The 20,922-nt window shown below is 45.8% G+C and overlaps 5 protein-coding genes across 9 annotated transcripts in view, besides 1 other annotated feature; 1 reads left to right on the top strand and 4 right to left on the bottom strand.

The window, feature by feature from the left end:
* tok (tolkin) overlaps nucleotides 1-13,395 on the bottom strand; it is a 29,429-nt gene extending 16,034 nt beyond the window's left edge. The window contains exons 1-2 of one of the 3 annotated variants that reach the window (NM_170168.2): nucleotides 13,353-13,395; nucleotides 4,766-5,386 (exon numbers count right to left, since the gene is read on the bottom strand). In NM_170168.2, the coding sequence (NP_733035.1) occupies nucleotides 4,766-5,222 (457 nt within the window). In that variant the 5' untranslated portion in view covers nucleotides 5,223-5,386; nucleotides 13,353-13,395. Of the gene's footprint in view, nucleotides 1-4,765; nucleotides 5,387-12,871; nucleotides 13,036-13,352 lie in introns of those variants that run through there. The other 2 variants (NM_057531.4, NM_001300581.1) reach the window with 2 other exon arrangements.
* Nucleotides 627-2,937: a mobile genetic element.
* Nucleotides 13,396-13,727: 332 nt separating the features above from the next.
* On the top strand, nucleotides 13,728-15,155 carry CG13630 (uncharacterized protein). Its single transcript, NM_143024.3, has 3 exons — nucleotides 13,728-13,964; nucleotides 14,034-14,771; nucleotides 14,830-15,155. Exons 1-3 carry the CDS (start codon nucleotides 13,811-13,813, stop codon nucleotides 15,060-15,062), a joined length of 1,125 nt encoding a protein of 374 aa, NP_651281.1. The 5' UTR covers nucleotides 13,728-13,810; the 3' UTR covers nucleotides 15,063-15,155.
* Nucleotides 15,094-15,581, bottom strand: Polr2L (RNA polymerase II, I and III subunit L). The gene is made up of 2 exons (NM_143023.2): nucleotides 15,380-15,581; nucleotides 15,094-15,296 (listed from the first exon to the last, which is right to left on the bottom strand). The coding sequence occupies exons 1-2, from the start codon at nucleotides 15,472-15,474 to the stop codon at nucleotides 15,188-15,190; spliced, it is 204 nt and encodes a 67-aa protein (NP_651280.1). The 5' UTR covers nucleotides 15,475-15,581; the 3' UTR covers nucleotides 15,094-15,187.
* An 80-nt stretch (nucleotides 15,582-15,661) lies between these two features.
* CG13627 (uncharacterized protein) lies at nucleotides 15,662-20,312 on the bottom strand. Of its 3 annotated transcripts, none has more exons than NM_143022.3 (4): nucleotides 19,995-20,312; nucleotides 17,485-18,042; nucleotides 16,007-17,374; nucleotides 15,662-15,945 (listed from the first exon to the last, which is right to left on the bottom strand). In NM_143022.3, the coding sequence occupies exons 1-4, from the start codon at nucleotides 19,998-20,000 to the stop codon at nucleotides 15,784-15,786; spliced, it is 2,094 nt and encodes a 697-aa protein (NP_651279.1). In that variant the 5' UTR covers nucleotides 20,001-20,312; the 3' UTR covers nucleotides 15,662-15,783. The 3 variants fall into 3 exon arrangements, with proteins under 3 accessions (NP_651279.1, NP_001287509.1, NP_733032.2); NM_001300580.1 differs by having other exon boundaries at nucleotides 16,007-17,116; NM_170166.3 differs by lacking the exon at nucleotides 19,995-20,312 and adding an exon at nucleotides 18,109-18,308.
* On the bottom strand, nucleotides 15,662-20,312 carry CG46316 (uncharacterized protein). The gene is made up of 4 exons (NM_001347795.1): nucleotides 19,995-20,312; nucleotides 17,485-18,042; nucleotides 16,007-17,374; nucleotides 15,662-15,945 (listed from the first exon to the last, which is right to left on the bottom strand). Exon 1 carries the CDS (start codon nucleotides 20,183-20,185, stop codon nucleotides 20,117-20,119), a length of 69 nt encoding a protein of 22 aa, NP_001334700.1. The 5' UTR covers nucleotides 20,186-20,312; the 3' UTR covers nucleotides 15,662-15,945; nucleotides 16,007-17,374; nucleotides 17,485-18,042; nucleotides 19,995-20,116.
* Nucleotides 20,313-20,922: the final 610 nt, after the last annotated feature.

The raw sequence follows: 20,922 nt of genomic DNA, 5'->3' as shown, positions 1-20,922 counted from the left end.
TTGTCGCCCATTCGCTGTAAATTCCTTAAAGTGTTGGCCAACATGAATGCATTATGACACGCTACTAAGAATTTATAATGCTAAACGCTTTCGTGTTGCCTACTTATGGGCGCTGCCGCTTCAAAGGGCTTAATTAACTTTCGAGTACTCGCTGGCAATTTTGTTGTTTAACTAAGTCGTGTTAATGCGTGTGTGTGTGTGTGTGTGTGTGAGCGTGCTTGCACTCCGGGGGATTTTCGTTTCTGCGACGCACAGTGCACATTTTTGGCAAATTAAATTTTCGAGTTTCAAATTGCTTCAACTTCAATTGGAAGTTGATTAACAACGAGCTTCCCTCTTTCGTGATCCCACTCCGAAATTCAATTAGGTTGCTTTGTGCGTGCGGAAACCAAGTAAAAATTGTTTATTTTTCTATCCACCGCCCCCCCCCCCTTCCACTGGCCCCTCTCAATCGAATCTATATCTAGATAGCTGCGTGCATTTGCATATATTAGGAAGCCATGTCTTCAGTTTTCAGTCTGTGCACTACAATTCGACTTTGACCCAATTTTTTTTTTTTTTTTTTTTTTGGCCCGACCATTTGCAAACGGCATTGCAAACAATTCAATAATTATGGACTGAGAACGGTATCCCCGGGTAAGCCTACATACTGGCCAGCAGACCCAAGAAAAATCCCAGACCTGATCGATTTTGCAATTACTAAACATGTCCCCCGCAACATGGTCACCGCCGAAGCACTAGCAGATTTATCATCAGATCACTCACCTGTTTTTCTAAATATGCTAACTCGCCCCCACATCGTCGACCCACCGTATAGACTCACAAATTTTAGAACAAACTGGCCAAGGTATCAAAAGTATGTCTGTTCACACATAGAACTAACGACGGCATTATCTACAAAGGAGGATATAGACAAGTCAACGGAAACTCTTGAAAACATTTTAGTTTCGGCTGCAAAGGCTTCAACCCCGCCAGTGACGTATGCAAAACCAAACTACATCAAAACTAATCGCGAAATCGAGCGGCTGGTATTAGATAAACGACGCCTACGAAGGGATTGGCAGTCTAATAGATCACCAATTACTAAGCACATGCTTAAGATAGCCACACGCAGGCTTACCAATGCTCTCAAACAAGAGGAAAAAAACAGCCAACGTTCATATATCGAGCAACTCTCTCCCACCAGCACTAAGTACCCTCTTTGGAGAGCTCACAGAAACCTAAAGACTCCAATAGCGCCAATTATGCCACTCCGAAGTCCCTCTGGCACCTGGTTTCGAAGTGATGAAGAAAGAGCCAGTGCTTTCGCTGACCATTTACAAAATGTATTCCGACCAAATCCCTCTACCAACACATTTATTCTCCCTCCTTTAATAGCAGCCAATCTAGATCCTCAAGAACCCTTTGAATTCCGACCATGTGAACTAGCAAAGGTTATCAAAGAGCAACTGAACCCAAGAAAATCGCCTGGCTACGACCTAATAACTCCAAGAATGCTCATTGAACTCCCAAAGTGTGCTATTCTTCACATCTGCCTGTTGTTCAACGCAATCGCCAAGCTTGGATACTTCCCTCAAAAATGGAAAAAGTCGACCATAGTAATGATTCCAAAGCCAGGAAAAGATAAAACGCAGCCATCATCATATAGACCGATAAGCTTACTAACATGTCTTTCAAAGCTGTTTGAAAAAATGCTACTCCTTCGGATTAGCCCTCATCTTAGAATAAACAACACACTTCCAACACATCAATTTGGCTTTAGAGAAAAACATGGAACCATCGAACAGGTCAACCGAATCACGTCAGAAATTCGTACTGCTTTTGAACATCGAGAATACTGCACAGCCATTTTTCTAGACGTCGCGCAGGCATTTGACAGAGTGTGGCTCGATGGACTTTTGTTTAAAATAATCAAGCTGTTGCCCCAAAACACACATAAGCTACTGAAGTCATACCTATATAACAGAGTGTTTGCAATAAGATGCGATACAAGCACTTCACGCGATTGCGCAATCGAAGCTGGAGTGCCGCAAGGCAGTGTACTGGGTCCAATCTTATACACCCTGTATACGGCGGATTTCCCCATAGACTACAATCTAACAACCTCCACGTTCGCTGATGATACCGCGATACTCAGTCGCTCGAAATGCCCAATAAAAGCCACGGCACTCCTATCCCGACACTTAACATCTGTAGAACGATGGCTTGCCGACTGGAGAATTTCAATAAATGTTCAAAAATGCAAGCAGGTTACCTTTACCTTAAACAAACAAACATGCCCACCACTGGTCTTGAATAACATATGCATTCCACAAGCCGACGAGGTAACATATCTGGGAGTTCATCTGGACAGGCGGCTCACTTGGCGCAAACATATAGAAGCCAAATCGAAACATCTTAAACTTAAAGCAAGGAACCTCCACTGGCTCATAAATGCTCGCTCTCCACTTAGTCTGGAGTTCAAAGCTCTTCTATACAACTCCGTCTTAAAACCTATCTGGACTTATGGCTCCGAGCTGTGGGGCAACGCATCCAGAAGTAACATAGACATTATTCAGCGAGCACAGTCAAGAATTCTGAGAATTATCACTGGAGCGCCGTGGTACCTTCGAAACGAAAACATACACAGAGACCTAAAAATCAAATTAGTAATCGAAGTAATAGCTGAGAAAAAAACGAAGTATAACGAAAAGCTGACCACCCATACAAATCCCCTCGCAAGAAAACTAATCCGAGTATGCAGTCAAAGCCGGCTGCACCGCAACGACCTCCCAGCCCAGCAATAAACTTATTAGGGCATTAATGAAAAAAAAAAAACTATCACTAAGTGAAAGTTAATTAAGTTAGATTAAGATTTGAACACTTATTGTTAGTCTCTTAACACAAAGGGAAGATTCAATAAATAATAAAAAATTAATAAAAAAAAAAAAAAAAAAAAAAAAAAGAGAACGGTAGTGAAAAATTCCCCGAGGCGCTGATGATTGATTGGAAGTGAAATCGGGCTGGAAAAGTTTGGGGAACCACACGAAAATGGTTGATCTATGTGGCGGTGTGACCTATCTGGCAATCGAAGCGCCAGACATCGACCTTCACGGGACCAACGAGAGTAATTTACCCAAATGGGGGAAACGCAATGCTCATAAAAGGGAGTTGATGAGTTCGTAAAAGCCCATAAATGGCATAATGGTACAGGCATAACAACAAATCATTTGCATTTTAAAACAATATACATTCCGCGAGAGCTGATATAGAAAAGCGCTTTAACATTGCAATTTAAAGAACAAACGTTTAACATATTTGTTTTATTTTGAAAACAATGCGAATTCCCAGCAATGAAATGTTAAATACTTTTGGAATTGATGTAATCAGCCAAAGGGTTAAGTACAATTAACTTTACTAATTGAATGTTTACACCGCTGTTTTAATCGGCATGAATTAATATCGCCAAAGCTGCTTATAAATAATCATATAAGTTAATTTTTTTTTAATGCTCAAACTAAAGCCCCTTAATATAATCCAAAATGCGGAATAAAGACGGGGATATTCAAACACTTGACATCGCATTGGCAATGATGATAGTTAGTGCGGAAGTCGTTTGCCGTTCAATATACGCATACTTTGGAGAGGATTCCGCCCGAGGAATGTCTGTCCTTGACTGGGTTTTTGGCATTCGATGGATGGCGGACGGGCGGTTGCCACCCGCAGGGGGTGCTCAACTTTTTGACAATTGATGTGAGCAAATACTTATAGATGGACCCGCAGATAAACTTGCCATCTACCACATCGAGGCAGACAAATTGCAATCGAAGCCGGTGCTTCTGCCCTTGGCAGACACAAGCGCCGACTTAAGCTCCGACCAGGATGCGGATACGGATGCGAATGCGGGGATCCTTGTCCGGACAAGCAGAGGTGGGTGAATAGGAGCCATTGATACGTTGGCGACGCATTCGTTTTCGCATTGCTCTCGCAGTCAATTTCCTTACATCTTCCCTTGGTTTTTTATTATTTCCCTTCTGTGTGTGTGTTTTTTTTTTTTTTTGTGCAAACTAAGGTAAATTCAATTGAATCGAGCTGATCGGAAGGCAGGATGAGCACAAGTAGACGTAGCATGCCACAATAGCGCTTAATTTCGAGCGCTGCAACAAGCGGCTGACAGGGGCTTTTCCGGGGGGCTGGATGCCAAGTGCTGGTGAGTGGGGTGGGGTGGTCTCGGTGGTGGCCATAAATAATGTTGAGTGGGTTGGGATGCGATGGACTGGGATAAGGAGGGGTGGCTCTGGATGGAGCTGAGACACTTCCACGTGTGTGTAGCTGTCTGCGTCTCGAGTTAACAAGACTTTTCGCTTTTACTCAAACTCGCTGGATAACACAATTTTCAAAGCTTTTGTCTTGCCACGACTTGACTGGGGTATCGGTGAAATCTCATATAGATATGCACTGAGAGAAATACTTGCCGGCAGTTAGCTTGAAAGAAGAACTAACTTTAGCTTTATTCCTCTTTGAGTTATTATTAAAATGACATATATTCCTAACTTCAAGCCTATATTTTAAGTGTATAACTTAAGATTTTTCTTTATAAAACGTATATATATATTCCTTGCTGTGTAAATATATAGATTCGGGGCTTAGAGATTGGCTCACGGCGGAGTTGAATCAACGCCGAGGCAAGGCAAATGCTAAGCCATTTCCGTGACCCGTGGCAAGCGGAATATGGAATGTGGAATCAGGAGGAATCTGGGATATGTGCACCCTAACCCGTACTCACCCGCCTTGCAGGGATCCATGTCAATGTCTCCGGATACCTTTGGTGTCACATGCAGTCGCATCAGCTGCTCGATGGTGTATTTGCTGCGGTATGGACGACGCAGCCGTCGGATTGTGCCCAGATATGCGTCAAATTGTTGCCGATGCTCGAGGTGCTGGTGCTTTAGCCCCTCATCCTCATCCTCATCGACATCCTCATCCTCGTCAACAGCCCTATCTGAACCCGATAGCCGTTGAAGTACACTCCCATCGACGGTAGGTTCCCGCCTGTGGGCATTTTCAGTTGCCACCTGATCTACGGATGCAGGAACTGGTGCAGGAGCCGGGGCGGGTAGTCCTCGATGCGGCCTGGGGTTCTTGGCGTGCACCGAAATGAGCACCACCAGCAGACCGGTGGCCAGGAGCAGGACGCAGTTCGTCCAGCTGACGCCCAGGGGCGTGCCACGCCTCCTACGCATTGCAGTGGCTTCAAATTCTTGTGTACTTTGAAGTCTTCGGTTTGTGATTTTAGGTTTTGTTGCTCTTTCCTCGTTTCGTGACCACTGACCACGTTTGGACTGAGATGTGCCTACCTATCTGCTCTTAGTATAATTTCTGCATTTTCGATTAGCACGTGCCGGGCCTGCAATGAAAATAGTTAAACAAGAAGGGGAAACGCATTGATTAGATTGTGGAATGAGTTGGAGGCGGATTCATTCAGTTTAGTACCAGACTCAGTGGAACTGAGTGACACTGACTCTGTGTGTGCACTATTATTATATTATTATGTTGTTTACGTTCATGGCTGTTTAAACCCACTGATAACCCTTTGTTTCAAGTATTAGTTTACTATTTTTTTTTACTTAAAAGCAAGGTGCAATCAAATTGTTATGAATGTAAGGTCTTGTCATATTTAATATTTATTTTTTTTTTAACCTTTCAAAATAAGTATGACTAATACACATTTTTATCAAACTCCCAAGTGAATCGTATGTTATACTCCCTTGTTTTTAGCTGCTATATAGTCTATAGGTCTGTGTTCCCAAGCCCCCGGTGAACCGAAGATAACCCTTTGTCCCATTCGAATTGACCCACACTTTCTGGAGATAAGCTCGCTGGATTTCGTTTTTTCATGGCCCTGAAATAATTGTATTTTTTTTTTTTGTTTGGCGGAAATAAACGGCGTACTTTCACACACATTGATGGGTAAATACAAAGCTGAATTGTGCTGGGGATTAAACTGCGAAAATGCAGATCGAAATCGGCAGTAGTAACATTACCATTCGGCTGGGGGAAAGCAATTTACTTATGCATTCCCAATCGGGGTTATCTTGCCTGCTGTGCCGGCATTCATTTGCAATTTGAATGCGAACTCTGGCTGGGAAATGTCAACCTCACGGATGCAGTTGCTAATTCCGAAATGAGGCATCCAATGCAATCGATGCGAGACACAGGGGCAAACACACAGAGTTTTGGCCTCATCAATATGGGTTTATATTAGACAAAATGTGTATCCGGCAGATAATCTCAATCTGTGCACACCCGGTGTCTTATTTACATATGTATCTTATGGCATATACATATTTAAGTGTATATGAAACCAACATCTGTGCCTTGGGCGATCATAAAACTCGGGTATCTGAACTACGAACAAAGGAGGTGCAAAATCCAACAGATGGGCGGAAAACGGGGGCGAGTGAAGGAAGTCGACTTAGACGATAATGGTCAGGCAGTAAGCCCGTAAAACCAGGACAGGTAGGAGCAGGACTTGCCCCTGCCGCTCCTTAACTTAGCACTCAATTAATTTGCAGGCGAAACTCTGAAAGGCAGGCACCTTTGCTGCAATCCACAATAACAGGTAATTAAAAATCGCTTAGCCCCGAAAACCCCGAGCAATTCACAAAACCTTTTCAATTAACTTGAAGTTTGACCAAAACCATTGTCATCAGGCTGTTTTCCTGCTGCTGTTGCTGCTACTGATTTTCCCCAGCAATTGTGGCAATTTCATTAAATCATTTCATTTCCGGCCCCCGCTCAAACAAAACAAATCAAGGACTCGCCTGGCTTTTTATGGCAAATTAAGTTGCCTTTTGTGTGGTGGTGGTGGTGGTGGTTATGATGGTGGTGGTGATGGCGGTGGTGGCAACTAGCAAATAAAGGCAAACACCACACAGACAATTCCACGGACGAAACCTTGGACAGAAAGTTTTTGCAGCCAAGCAAAACAGTTGCGAAGCGAAGCGAGGCAAAAGGAGTGCAACATATTTTCTTAATTTCATTTCGTTTAATTTCACCCAACCAAGAAGGAGCAGCAGGAGCTATTTCTGCAGGGAAATGGCGTTCGAATGGGGGAATGAGGAAAGGGAAACCCCCGAGCAGCCATTTCCATAATCCACGTTCGCATAATTACGTATACGCCGCATGGGACCAACGGCAGGGACGAGAATGATGATGACGGCGCCGTTCTTGTTGCCGCCGTCTCATTTAAGCGAAATTAAAAATTCAATTGATAAATTCCAAACTAAATAAGCAGTGGTGGTGGGCCCGAGGTGGGTGGCAAGTTAACTTGAAATGTACGTCCCTCTTGCGATTTTTTTTTTCTTTTGTTGTCTTTGTTGCCACGTCTCTGGCAGCAAATTGAAAATCGTTGAAAAGTATGTTAATTGGCTAAAGTGAAAGCGCCTTCCACTTTGCCATTTTCCAGCCACTTTGCTCATTATGGAATTTGTGCGGACCTCATCATTCCCATTTCCATGCCCATTCTCATGAACTTCCTCCTCCGCTCTTATCGCACCCACATGGATTTCGGTAGGTGCATTCTTATCAGAGTTCTAGGTCAATTCGTTAGCGTAAACAAATGGCAATTTTACTACGTAATAGCTGACAAAAACAAATAAGTGTTCTTTCTATTCGTCAAAGTGCACGTTGAGTCCCCTCGATATTCGCACTTAAACGCTTAAAGATGTCATTTTCAAATGGCACGCACCATTTACTTTTAGTTTAATTAGATGCGATAAGAGTGCCAGGCAGCAGATATCCAGATATCCTGGCAGCCCAACATCCTGGCATTCTGGCATCCTGGCATACTTGCTCCTCCTCGCAACGAGGCCATCAATCAGGCTTGTCAAGTGCTCGCAACTTTCCAACTACAAGAGCTGACAATGACAAGCGTCAAGTGGCTGGGGAATCCTTGTTTTCCAGCCGGGGCGGTTCCGATTCTCAGTCTCTGATTTGGAGTAGCACTAGACGGGGAATCAGCACCAGCAGCCAACTTGCGCCCACCCTCGAAGTCTCTGGCGTTTTTAGTGTTTTACAAGAGCAAATCCTGACAGGACTCGCTGTGGAAGCTCTTTGTTTGCCTAATTTTGATTTTCTCCGTTTGACAGTTGACATTTGCAGTTGCAAGCTATACGGCAAAAGATATGAATTGAAATGGCTCTCAAATGAATTTTAAAGAAGGATTCAGCATGACTGCGGGCAAACAGAGTTGTTGTTTAGCTCAGTGCCAAGCACTTTGCGACTTTTCGCATTTCTGGACCATTTTCGGCAGCACTCAAGGACATCGAAATGCAGACCACGACTTGGCTAACAAGTGGGCGGAGCAGCAGGACTACGAGCCTCAATTTGGCAACAACTTAATTTCAATTACAGACGCAAAGGCTAGGCCAGCCGAAATGGTATAATGAATGGGGTGACCAGCCCGGGGGCTCAGAGGATCCTTCTGCTTCTGCTGCGGCCGACTTTTATGCGATTTAAAATGCTTCACAAGCGCAAAATGCAGCGAGGCGACTGAACTAACAACAAACAAGCAAACAAACAGACAACCAGATGGGATGATGGCATGACGGAGGGGGATAGCAGGCCAGAGGCCAGGGCACCGAGAGGATGAGGACCCCAAAGGGCAGGACCAGAACCAGAACGAATCCAAAGCCAACGGCAAATAATTAAACTTGGCTGCCTGGCACCTGTGGCCCTTGTACGCCGGTTCAGACCATGGCCAAAAACCCACCCACCCACTTCCCAATGCCCACACCCTTCTTCCTTCAGGCGGTACATCCGTATATCCTGGCCACTGGCTCCTGGCTGCTGTATCCTGCAGCACAGTACAAACGAAATGAGCGGGTGGTCGGGTCGAGTCCTGATTATTTAGCAGCTCGGCATGTGAATGTAAATAAAGTTCAGCCATAAAATACCCCGCAGACAGATAGACAGCCACCCTCCCACTTTTGGGGTCATAATCTGCAACAGAAACAGGACGAAGGTCGATGCAAATAACCAGTGGTCGCCGGAGCAGCAGGATGAACTGAGGCCCAGCGATGCCGTGAAGGGCCTGCGCTTTATTTATAAACCGTGCTAGCAGGAACCGGCACTAAAGTTAAGAAATAATTAATACTAACAACGACGAATGACGAGCGTTGTGTGGCCAGAGGAATCAGTACCCAACACGGCCCATTGGAGACCAGGGATGCGCCTCACCTTGGCATCCCAGTACAGCGTAACCCATCTCATTTCATCATCATCCCTGCAGCCACCCTGCTGTTATTTCGGGTCATGAATAACAATTGCCAGAGAGAAACCAACAGAGGAGCAGGCATCCTACAGAAATATGGCGGCAAAGATTTCTTTTTATGGTGATTGCGTGGGAAAATTGTTGGCAATGGGCTACAAGGCCTGGCAGGCCGGCGATAAAATATGAAAAGAATAAAAGCGTAAAGCAGCTCCCCCAATGCAAATATGAAAAGCGAGTGAAATCCTTTTAATTTGGCAAATAAAAAAGGGCGACTGGGCCAACAAATTCCAGCGAGAAAATGCCCCCCGTTGAGCAAACTGGCGACTTAACTTCTTGCTTGTAAATGCGTGCAAGTGAAAACGATCCGAGAAAACTGACGGCCAGTGAAAAGTTTGTGGCCCAAGTTGGGCTTTGGCCAACTAAAAAGTGGCGAAACCACGGCCAAGGCAATCGAAGCCATTGAGAGCTCAATGAATAGCTTTGCAACGAGGCAAATCTATAAGATATCCTTGACCCTTAAGAATGCCTCAAGATTTCCCGTTTCACTACCACTACTGAACTACCCAATTAGTCTATCGTGCAGACTTTGAAATATGACAAAAAGTGGAAATACTCATAAATTAGTCTCAAGCAAGTAAGTGAAATATAAAATCTGCTTAGTCTTTAATTAATTACACATGGAATGGGGCCACAGCAACGACGACAGTATTCAGCCAACTGGAAGTGGAGCCACTCACCCACACTCATCCCCAGTCAGGCAGACAAACAAGCACTTGCGACATATCATTAACTTTGCTTTATAGCAACCGAAATTGGGAAGAAACCAAGTGATTCGGAGGGAAGGGGGTGCAGAAAAAGTGGCGTGGCAAAAGATGAAGTAAAAATACAGAAGAAGTAGCTTGGGGTGACACTTTCAATGGCAGGGTGCTCCTGTTCTCGAGGACTTTGGAGGAGGATGTGGATGCGACGGCTGCTTGTTAGCAGGATGGTGTCAGCTGTTGTGCCTACATAGGGAAAAATATTTGTATTTCATGGGATCTTACACTGAGAAAATTCAGCGAGCAAACTAATAACGTGCAAGATGTATAAAAGGACAGGAACTTTTGGGTATTTTTCGCAAGTTAATAGTAAATAACTATGATTGAGCCATTTGAAGAATATAGAGACCTATATTTTTATAAATTTTTTTGTTATGTGTAATAAAGACCCTTTCCAAAAAGCCCCCCAATTCATGGCTGCTGTAGCAGATACAGAATACTTAGTAATATCCATAAAATAACTCAAATCTCTTTTGCAGATTTGCCACCCCGCCTGGTTGGCAGGTAAATTTGGGGTTTAATAATGCCTGTGGTCTATCCGGCGTCAAGTGCAGTTATCTTCGGCTGTCCACCTTTTAGATACCTTTTAGATGCCTCCACAGCTCCTCGAACTTAATTCGCTTTTAATTTTTACCCTGCTGCGACAGCTAAAAATGCGGAAAAATCCCCATTGCCATGGCAAAAAAAGAAGAAGACGGAATATAATAAAGTGGAGAACAAGAACCGAAAAATACAGCAGAAATTTGTTAAGCAGGCGCTATCAGTCTGAAGTGCGTGTTCCAGGAAGATGAGGGATGTGGAAGATCTGGGTTCTGGGATGTGGGATGCGGAAACCCAGGGGCTGACAAAGGCAAAAGGAAGTGGACGAGGTGTCCTGGGAAAGGGAATCCAAATGAATTCTATTCAAAGCGCTGCTGCCACAAAATATGAAATGAAATGTTGTCGCTGGGGAGCGAAGGGGGAGGGTGGTGGAGAAATGTTGTTAAGAAATGCATACGCGGGCAATTTTTATTCCTTGCTGTACTGTCCTGTTGGTCCTTCGTCCTGAGAGGGAAGGGCGAGGGAAAGATCCTGCTGCTTAAACACGAAATGCTTAATGGCCAAGTTGCCACAAAACGTTTGCCAGACAAGGGCCAACTCACTGGAGCAAAAATGAAATGCGTTTTCTGGCTCCCAAGGACGAAGGACCTTCCCGTCTGTATGTCTGCCTATGTGTGTGTGTGGGTGTGCTTATTGGAGCGTAAGCAGCCTGGGCAACAATATCAATATGCGTCTTTTGTGCCAAAGCATTTCCCCGCTAACAATTCTACGCCACCGGAAGTTGATATTCTGGCAACCGGAAGTGTTAGGTGTACCGCCCCAGCCCCCCCCCCCCACTCCTCCACAAACTCAATTCAAAAATTTCATATTTTCCATTTCATATTCTTCCACCTTTCTCTACGCATAAATTTCCATCAGCTTCCATTCGGCTGGCACACAAACAAACAAAGTACGCACTGCGCAGCATATGAAAAAGTTCCGAAGACGAGCAGGCAATGCAACCAAAGCAAATTAAGGCTGATGTCTGCCTTCCTGGACCATTTTGGCCTGCCTTTAATTGCCGTCGAAGATCGAGGATCGTTGGTCAAAACAAAGGGGAACATAAAAAAAGAGTAGACTGACTGCCGGGGAAAAAATAAATCAATAAAAGGCCAGACAAGATGAGTTGGGTACACAGAGATCGAGTTCGTTGCCATCGCATAGGAATTCCCTACTATTTCGCGGCTTTTCGCGGCCACCTTGACTTTCGCAATTGTTCCGTATTGCAAAAAAAAAAGAAAAAACAAACAAACAAAATAAGACACACATGTCTGTGCGACACAAAGCGAAATCAGAAATGATTCTATTTTAATTATGCCGGCGGCCTTTAGATTGCCAATTGACGAGATATGTGCTGCGTCTTAACGACGGAATGAAAAGCGGAAAAGTGGAAACCGCACGGCGAAGATAATAGTGTGTGTGTGGCAGTGTGCCTGTGTGTGGTCGCGTAAAACGCAGAACACCCACCAATAATAATCAAGCGATGCTGGTGGTGCTGAAAATCCGGCGGAGACGGGCCGGGGGATTCTCACTGCTGCACACACCGCGTGCCGTTTTTTATTTATAGCCATTCGAATGCTGCGCTCCTATCAGCAGCAACAGCAGCAACAAAGAAGCAACACCTTCAGCCATAGAAACAGCAGCAACATATGAGATTGCAGCAACAGCGGTAACTAAAAAAGTTGCAGCAACATACGCGATAGCAGCAGCAACATTGACATCAGCAGCCGCTTTGGAAACAGCAGCAGCACAAGAGACAGTAGCAACACATGTGACAGCAGCAACAGCAACTATGGAAACAGCTGTAACACATGCAGCAGCAACATATACAGCAGCAACGACAACAGACAGCAGCAGCAGCATCCTCAACAAAAACAGCGTGTTTACTTAACTTATTGTCGTTGGGCGCGGGAAACCAGAGAAATGAATAATAATAAACATGTTCAACGCAAAACCAAAGATCAGGGCAGACACTGATAACGCTGATTTCAATGCACACACACAAAACGATCGTAATCGAATTTCAATCGAGTACGAAGATCACGAGGACAAAATCAGTAATTGGAGGAGCGAAAACCCTTGAATTCACTTGTTGAGTTAGTTAAGTTGCGCTCGCAAATGATGCGAAACTCTGCCGAAATCTCAGCATCCCTTGCAGGTAGAAATATTAAAGGGGTCCTCTTTTTTTTTTGGCCAAACCAATTCGAAACAAGACACTCACTCACTTCACTGGCCAATAAATTTATCCTGCTGCCCTTTGCGGATATTTGCGTTTGGCCATTTGACTCAAACAAGTTTGTTGCCAATATTCTTTTGTTTCGCGACACCGATTCCGAGTTTACAGCGAAAGCACGTCCGTTCACGACCGAAGTTGCTCGCGATTTGAGAACATAAACAGAGCAGACAGATAAACCGAGTCCAAGTCCAAACTGTTCCCACCAAGAGCATGCGCCGAGAACAACTGCGGAAAAGTGCCCAACAGGCGGCTGCGTTTGAACTGCCGCCCCGACGGACGAAAACAAAGGCCACGAATTCACGGGGCCAGTGTCCCTTAGCCAGATCAAAGATCTCCGCGAAGAACTTACATATTTAATTTGTTTACTTTCAAATTTCGAACGATTTTAAACCATTTGTAAGGAAAGCCCTTATTAACTCTTTTCTTATGTTAATTATCATATGAATACTATTTACGAATCACTTACCATAATAGTAACATTTTAAATGGTTAAATACACATAAAATGGTTATCAAGTTATTTCCAATTTTAAACTAATGCCCGTTACAGCCGGCGACGAACAACCCTGGCACAAACGTATCGATAAGAACAGAACTGGTCCCAGGCTATCGGTGCTTGGAAAACATCGGATATCGATGTAGCGCCATTCTTAAACATTGATTTGGTATTTATTTAATATCAACTTTTTTAATGTTTAATCAGAAAACAGTATTTAATATCAAACCAATAGAATTATGATTTTGCTTGAAGCGTAAGGCAAATTTCCCAAAAAGCCATATTGCTTATATATTGTCATATAATGGTATAAAAAGGTATTTATTTTAAAGCTTCCAGGTATTTTCTATCGTTATCGGTGCGGTCACGCTGTGTTAAACTATTTTTGGCAGGCACGGAAATTTTTCTCGCATTAATTGTTGAAATAGAATGACTCAAAAGTGCGAGACAACCAACTGCGGCAAGGATGCGACCCTGCAGTGTCCCACCTGCCTAAAGTTGGGCATCAAGGGCTCATTTTTCTGCTCGCAGCCGTGCTTCAAAGGATTCTGGAAGGAGCACAAGGCGATTCATGCTTTAGCAGGTCAGTTTTAGAAAGTCTTGTTCCTAATGAGTTGGATTGCAATGAAACCATATAATTCTCTTGACTCAGCCGGTGCCTCGAACTCTGCCGAACAGGATGGAGCCTACAATCCATGGCCACATTTCCGCTTCACCGGCAAGCTCCGCCCGTTCCCACAGACTCCCAAGCGAACAGTTCCGAACGCCATACAACGTCCAGATTACGCCGATCATCCAGCAGGACGTTCACTCTCGGAGGAAGCACTGCGGGGCACCAAGATTAAGGTGCTGGACGACGAGGAGATCGAGGGCATGCGAGTGGCCGGCAGATTGGGTCGAGAATGCTTGGATGAGGGTGCCAAAGCCGTGGAGGTGGGCATCACCACCGACGAACTGGATCGTTTGGTCCACGAGGCCGCCATCGAACGGGAGTGCTATCCGTCGCCCCTCAACTACTACAACTTCCCCAAGTCCTGTTGCACATCGGTCAACGAGGTGATTTGCCACGGCATCCCCGATCAGCGTCCTCTACAGGATGGAGATCTATGTAACATCGATGTGACCGTCTATCATCGCGGCTTCCATGGTGATCTCAACGAGACCTTCTTTGTGGGCAATGTCTCGGAGAAGCACAAGAAACTGGTGCAGGTCACCCACGAGGCGCTCAGCAAGGCCATTGAGTTCGTGCGTCCGGGTGAAAAGTATCGCGATATTGGCAACGTGATCCAAAAGTATGTGGCACCACATGGATTCAGCGTGGTGCGCAGCTATTGCGGTCATGGCATTCACCGTGTTTTCCACACAGCTCCCAATGTGCCTCACTATGCCAGTAAGTTTTCGAGCTGGCTAAAAGTACTTTGAATATTATTAATGTCCTTACTTTGCAGAAAACTCTGCCGTAGGAGTAATGGCCCCTGGCCACTGCTTCACCATCGAGCCCATGATCTCCGTTGGCGTCCAGAAGGCTGAAACCTGGCCAGATGACTGGACTGCTGTGACCGCCGATGGCCTGTACTCCGCCCAGTTTGAGCAGACACTGCTGGTCAACGAAACCGGATGCGAGATTCTCACCAAGCGTCGCGAGAACAACGGACAGCCGTGGTTCATGGACAAGATGTGAGGGTCGACCAACTTGGGCTAATACATAACTTCTAGGGCTATCGATCAAGCTTTAATTTGTAATTTTACAATAAAATCTAGAGTTTTTATTCCCAAGTCCAGTTTGGATGGTTTCCATTGTGCCGTTCACTTCTCCAGAGGAGCATAGTTGAGCAGTTTTTCGATAAGATCCACGTGGCCCAGGAGCATGCGACGGCAGCAGTACCTCTTTAGACCCAAAGCATCCAGGGCATCTCTGGGATTGGATTGTAAGATATAATATATATATATTATATGATGAAATGCGGCGTGGAAAGGAGACTTTCCCGCGTGACTTACCCTTCGGTGTATTCCGCTTGCAGGAGACCCAAATACGACTCCCACTTGTTGCCAATGACCTTGCCGCAGGTGAAACAACGGATTGGAATAATCATTTTGTAGATCAGGCTCTAATTCTTAGTTAAATCACGAAAAATGTGCAATCACAACAATGTTTTTGGTAAAATGTGTTTTTACTTGTCATGAGTGTGACCAGAGTGCAGTTGTATTTTTATCTCACCAGCATTACAATGTATCGATAACACAAAAACTTATATCCATTCAAAAAGAACGCTAACGAATATTTGAATAAATTAATGGTTATTTTTATTAACTACCGACTGCTCGCTACATGAATGCGTTTTTTACAAATGAGTGTGTAAATAAATATTTTTGAACAGCGTCGAAGACTAAAAGTGCGTTAACTAATTACTGCTGGCCGTGAGATGCTCGCCGGCCACTTCGACGGAGGTGGATACCTCGAACAAATCTTTGGCTGACTCCTCGCTGTCGCCGTCGTTCCGACCCGCACTGGACACATCCTCCACCGTGCCCTTTTTCACATCATCCGATCTCTTTTGCAGTCGCTATACAAGGAAAGTCTCAAATGTTAGCATACGGAAGAATTTCTTGTCTAATTTTACCTACCGATTCGGCGGCCTCCTCGTCGGGCACAAAGATGCGAAGTGGCGTGTTGGCGCCAAGTTGCTGCTGCACCAATCGCTGGTGCTCCTCGAATGCACTTGCTGCTGGATCCTGAGCCACCTGCTGCTGCTGCTGCTGTTGCAGCTGCTGCGGCGGATGGTGCTGCACTGGTTGCTGCAACTGCTGTTGCTGCTGCTGCAATTGCAAGAGCTGCAACTGATGCTGCTGGTGTTGCTGCTGCAAGTGTTGCTCCTGTGCCTGTGCCTGCAGTTCCTCGAACTGCTGCTGTTGCTGCTGCTGGTACTGCGCCTGAGCCCTCAGCTCCTCCAGATGCAGCTGATGCTGCTGCTGTTGCTCCTGGGCCTGCGCCTTAAGCTCCTCCAGATGCAACTGCTGCTGCTTTTGCAGCTCAATGGCGGCTTGCTCTGTTTCCAGTTGCTGTCGACGTGCCTCCTCCTCTGCGTAGGCCTGCAGCAATTGGGAAGAGTCGTGGGCATGGCCATAGAAGTTGGACACCACGAAGCCACCTTCCGGAACGGAGGCAGTGACCGCTGACGCCACATTGGGCAGGTGGAAGGAGGCCGTCTCGTAGGCACCCTCATTGGGATCACCCAGTGCCGGAGCGGCAATAAGAGCAGCATATTGTGGCGCCGAATCAAGTACAGGATGGATGTTGTGATGTGGATCCTTGGCTGCCTGCAGTATCTGTCCATTGCTGGCTACCTCCTGGGTGAGATCGGCGTTCACGTAACCCGTTTCCACCACCGGTTCCGAGCTGGGCTTGAAAAGCTGCTGCTTGTGGGCCGAGTACAGTTGGTTGGACTGCGTCACCAGGTAGGTGGGATTATAGATGGGAATGTGGGCAGCCGGAATGGCGGCGATAAAGGACTGGGAGTGAACCGCCGGCTGGGCATACTGAATGGGATAGATCTCTGGCGCCGTTTGGGCTGCCGTCTGGGCTCCCACAATCTGAACCAATGGCTGGGCTGGCAGATGGTTACTCTGGACGTCGGCGGGCAGCGGTTTGTTGTTGCTGGGCGTATTGAAAGATTCGGTGGCGGGGCGAATCTTGGTGGTGGGCAGCGAGGGATCCGGATCTGGGGCAAAGAGTTTCTGCGAACCCGAAATGGGATCACGAATGGTTTGGTCATTGGTCTCGTCCTCATGCACACTGTACTTCGGTGGCAAATATGTCTGGGGACGGGCTGAGGAGGATGGTGTTTGGATCTGGGTCTGGGAAGGAGGCTTGTACAGGTAGGAGGTGTCAAGATGACCCTCCTCCACGTCCAGGTGATTGTCGGCCAGGTTCGGTGCGGGTACCGTGTAAATGGGTGCAAAGTGCTCGGTGTTGAAGTTGTTGTGCGTGTCCAGCTGTGGGGGATCAGCATGAATGGAGTTATGTTATATGTTCAGGGGAGTGGGGGGCATGTGCAGTATAAGGATATCTTAAGAGCAGGACATTTTCAATGGACTCCACTTACCGGCAGATTCTGCAGCTCGCTGTAGCTCACAGCAGTGGGCTTCTCGTACTTAAAGGGCTTGTCGTATCCGAATGTGGGTTTCGTCTTGGGCTTCACATTGTTCAGTTTGATCTTCAGTGGTTTCCTTAGAGATCCAGCTGGTTTCAGGTACACGGGCGACGGACCACTCAGCTTCATGGGACGAGGTGGTCCGCGTAGGTGCTGATGCTGGTACTGATGTGGCACATGGATCAGCGGATGCGAGTGTAGATGGGCATGTGAATGGGCGTGCGACAGGACATGTGCAGGATGCACGGAATGCGGATGGGCCAGATGGGCGGCATGGCTGTGCGCTCCATGTCCAGGACGACCCTTCAGTACCAAGGGCACCGGTTGATCGCTGCGTATTTGGACGACCAGCGTGCGCTGCTTTCCAGGCGCTCCAGCGGATCCAGGACCTCCAGCTCCAATGGCGGGACGACTCAGCTGCTTGGAGCTCTTCGGTGGCCAGTTGGTGAAAACCAGTGGACGCTGCTCGCAGTTAGCCAGCGCCAGGAGCAGTGCGAACAGCAGAAATGGCTGGCGAGGATGGGATGGGACAATGTCAAAGACCATTAAATCAAAAACATAATTACTCGTACATACAGACATCGAACAAAACGCCGAAAGAAATAAAAACTTTCTAAGCCCGGCAAAGGCGAAGAAGAAAAAAAGGGGCGGTGAGGAAGGAGGAGGGTCTTGTAATCGCTGGACAGCAACAAAACTGTAATGGCCTTAATTTGAACAAATTGGCGGTTTTCTAAAATTTTATCACGTCGCCTGCCATTGGCTACTTAACCAAAGCTGCTTAAGCAAACGAGCCAAACAAAGTAGCTTCGCATTTATAAATATACATACATATATATTTATACGGGTATGCCATAATACTTTGCCCATTTTCCCCGCTTCGATGGCTGATTAAACTTTCTGTCCACAATGCCATAGAATGAAAGTGAAAAGTCCGTCATCGAAATGTCTTCGTTCTATAAATTTTACTGTCGCATTGTTTACAATTCGGCGGGTATAATGCATCACTGACTCATTTGGTGACACTTTCATTGAAATTGGCTTTAGAAACTTACAGCCTACCTTATACGTTATATACGAGTATTTTGGATTTTTCATGCATTTTATATAGGTTAAAGGGAATGGCTCTATTAGTTTAGGTATAACACAATAACGAAGAAAGAAATACATATCATGCATCTAATAAATTTATTAAGGCGTAAAATGTCAGATTTTTATAGAAACATATATAGGAACCATTAAAATGAAATGCATGTTATTCCTTGAAAAGAATGAGTATGTGCCTCTTCAGCGCGGCTGGCATGGGTCTCTTTAGTCTCGTCGATGGAAGGGGAAGTGGGTAATTTGAGGCGGCCACTGGACATTGAAATTTCACCTGGGCAGCGCACCAGCAGAGCCACTGGAGCCACCGGAGCGGCGGCAATGACAATGGCAATACGGTGTGCCGTTAGCCAGACGTCAATCAAGAGGTGAAATGCCTAGGCGAGTCCAATACGTATAGTTATTGATTACGTGCTGCGTTTGCTTAAACGGATTGCCGATTGCAACTGAAACTGACTGCAGCGGCGGTGATCGGGGTAATTGCCACAAAATTGGTGGCTTATTGTTTATGGAGTGGTTAGTTAGTAAGTTAGTTAGTTTGTCGCCATTGCAACATGCATCATAATCATATGCAAATACCAGGGGCGGCCTGCTGGTGAATGAACTGCTGCCAGGAGACGGGTGCCCGATGCCAAACACTGAAAAGTCTGGCAGGGAATGGCCCACGGCGACGGCGGATAACCCGTTCAACGAAAGTCCAAATGGAATTCGCATAATTTCGGGTTTCCTTTTGGGCTTGGCCGGCAGTGCCATTGAACCTGACAAAGGATTTTTGCCAACGGCCTAGGCGGAACTATTGATCAGCGGGCTGTCGCCACAGCGTCGACCATAAACAACGGTGTGGTTAACCCAAATTGCAACTCGAAATGCAACTTTTATTTTAGCGGCAAGCATTTTATTTTCAAGCCCGCTGCACATTGAGGCAGCCGCCTGTGCCTCACAGTTTGCAGCTTGCAACTCACAGTGTGCGATGCAATTGGTGCACGTAAAGCCATCCATTGTCTGGATCTTGGCGAAACTTGGCGCATCAAGTGCTCCCATTGCAAATGAAAGTGCTCGCTTTGCCGGCCACCTTGCAATTTGACAAATATTCCGACGACTTCAATTCAATTGAAGAAGCTACAGCTTCATTGTGCAGCGATTGCAATTTGCTGGCTTTGCTGGCGAAGGTGAAGGTGATACCAAATTTGAATGCCAATCTCAGTCTGAAGTCGTTGATCGCCGATGAGAAGAAGAAATGCCATTGAATTTGCAATAGAAATTAAAGCCAATCCATTATTGTGTTATGCTGTGCGCAGTGAGAGACTTTTTAATAACCGCTAATTGTGGCCAACAAACTCACAATACCCGCGTGAATCACTTACCCTCATCTTCTTTCGGATTTGCTAGAGATTTTCGTTGTTTTATTGTCGGGTAGCTGGCTGATGGATCTGGTAGACTGTAGAAAGCTCTGGGGCAAATGTCGAGCAACTTTTGGCTTCTTCTGCTACTCCAGCAGCAAATAGATGAAGATCAAAATGGCAATTAGGTATATAATCACGTCAATTAACTTCATGTCAACGAGCGCCGCGGCGCTTTCTTCGATCTTAAACTGCACGCACAAAAGATTTGTAAAGAGTTTCGAATATAAATTCGAGGAGCAGCGACGTCCGCACCTGTTCAAGTCGCGAAGACAACTGACTGTTAGTTGGTCGCTGGTGGCGGACAAAAACCATGTGCCCATCCGCTGGAGTTCCACTGGAATGGAGTGACGACTCGCATTGGAAGTGCGCACTGAAGAAAGTGGTCGGATTTTCTTGACTCTGGCGCCGAATGAAATACAAAAAAAAAAAAATAAAATAAATAAAAAGCCAACAAATAAAACTAGTTTGCAGTGGATAAAGCGCAGCACGCGACCAGCAGCTACATGAATTGCCAGCAAGTGGCCGATTAATCGCAACGAAAGTGTTTTCCCATTGACTGTTCTTGGCCGGCGAAAGAAAGGAGCGAAAGAGACGGCGCCAAACAAAAGACTTAAGCAGCGAACTTGTTGTCGTCGCAAGTCAGCACTCGCTCTTTACCTTAAAAAGCAATGCGGACCAGGCGCACATGATCAAGAGATGGCCCCCCAATGCCGCCGTCTGTCACCTGTTGGCCCCACTTTTTAAGTCTTTTTTTTTGCTGGGGCAGCAAACAGGAGCAGAGCCACCGATTGAAATTACGAAATGCGGCAGGCACAGTGGGGAAAATAGCAAACATTTTAAAGCGGAACCAAACAATATTTTGGGAATAATAAGATATTATTATAACATT

The sequence above is a fragment of the Drosophila melanogaster genome, chromosome 3R, assembly GCF_000001215.4.
Source record: "Drosophila melanogaster chromosome 3R".
Lineage (NCBI taxonomy): Eukaryota > Metazoa > Arthropoda > Insecta > Diptera > Drosophilidae > Drosophila > Drosophila melanogaster.
The sequence above is the reverse complement of the archived record's forward strand: the minus strand, read 5'-3'. Positions and strand labels throughout refer to the sequence as shown.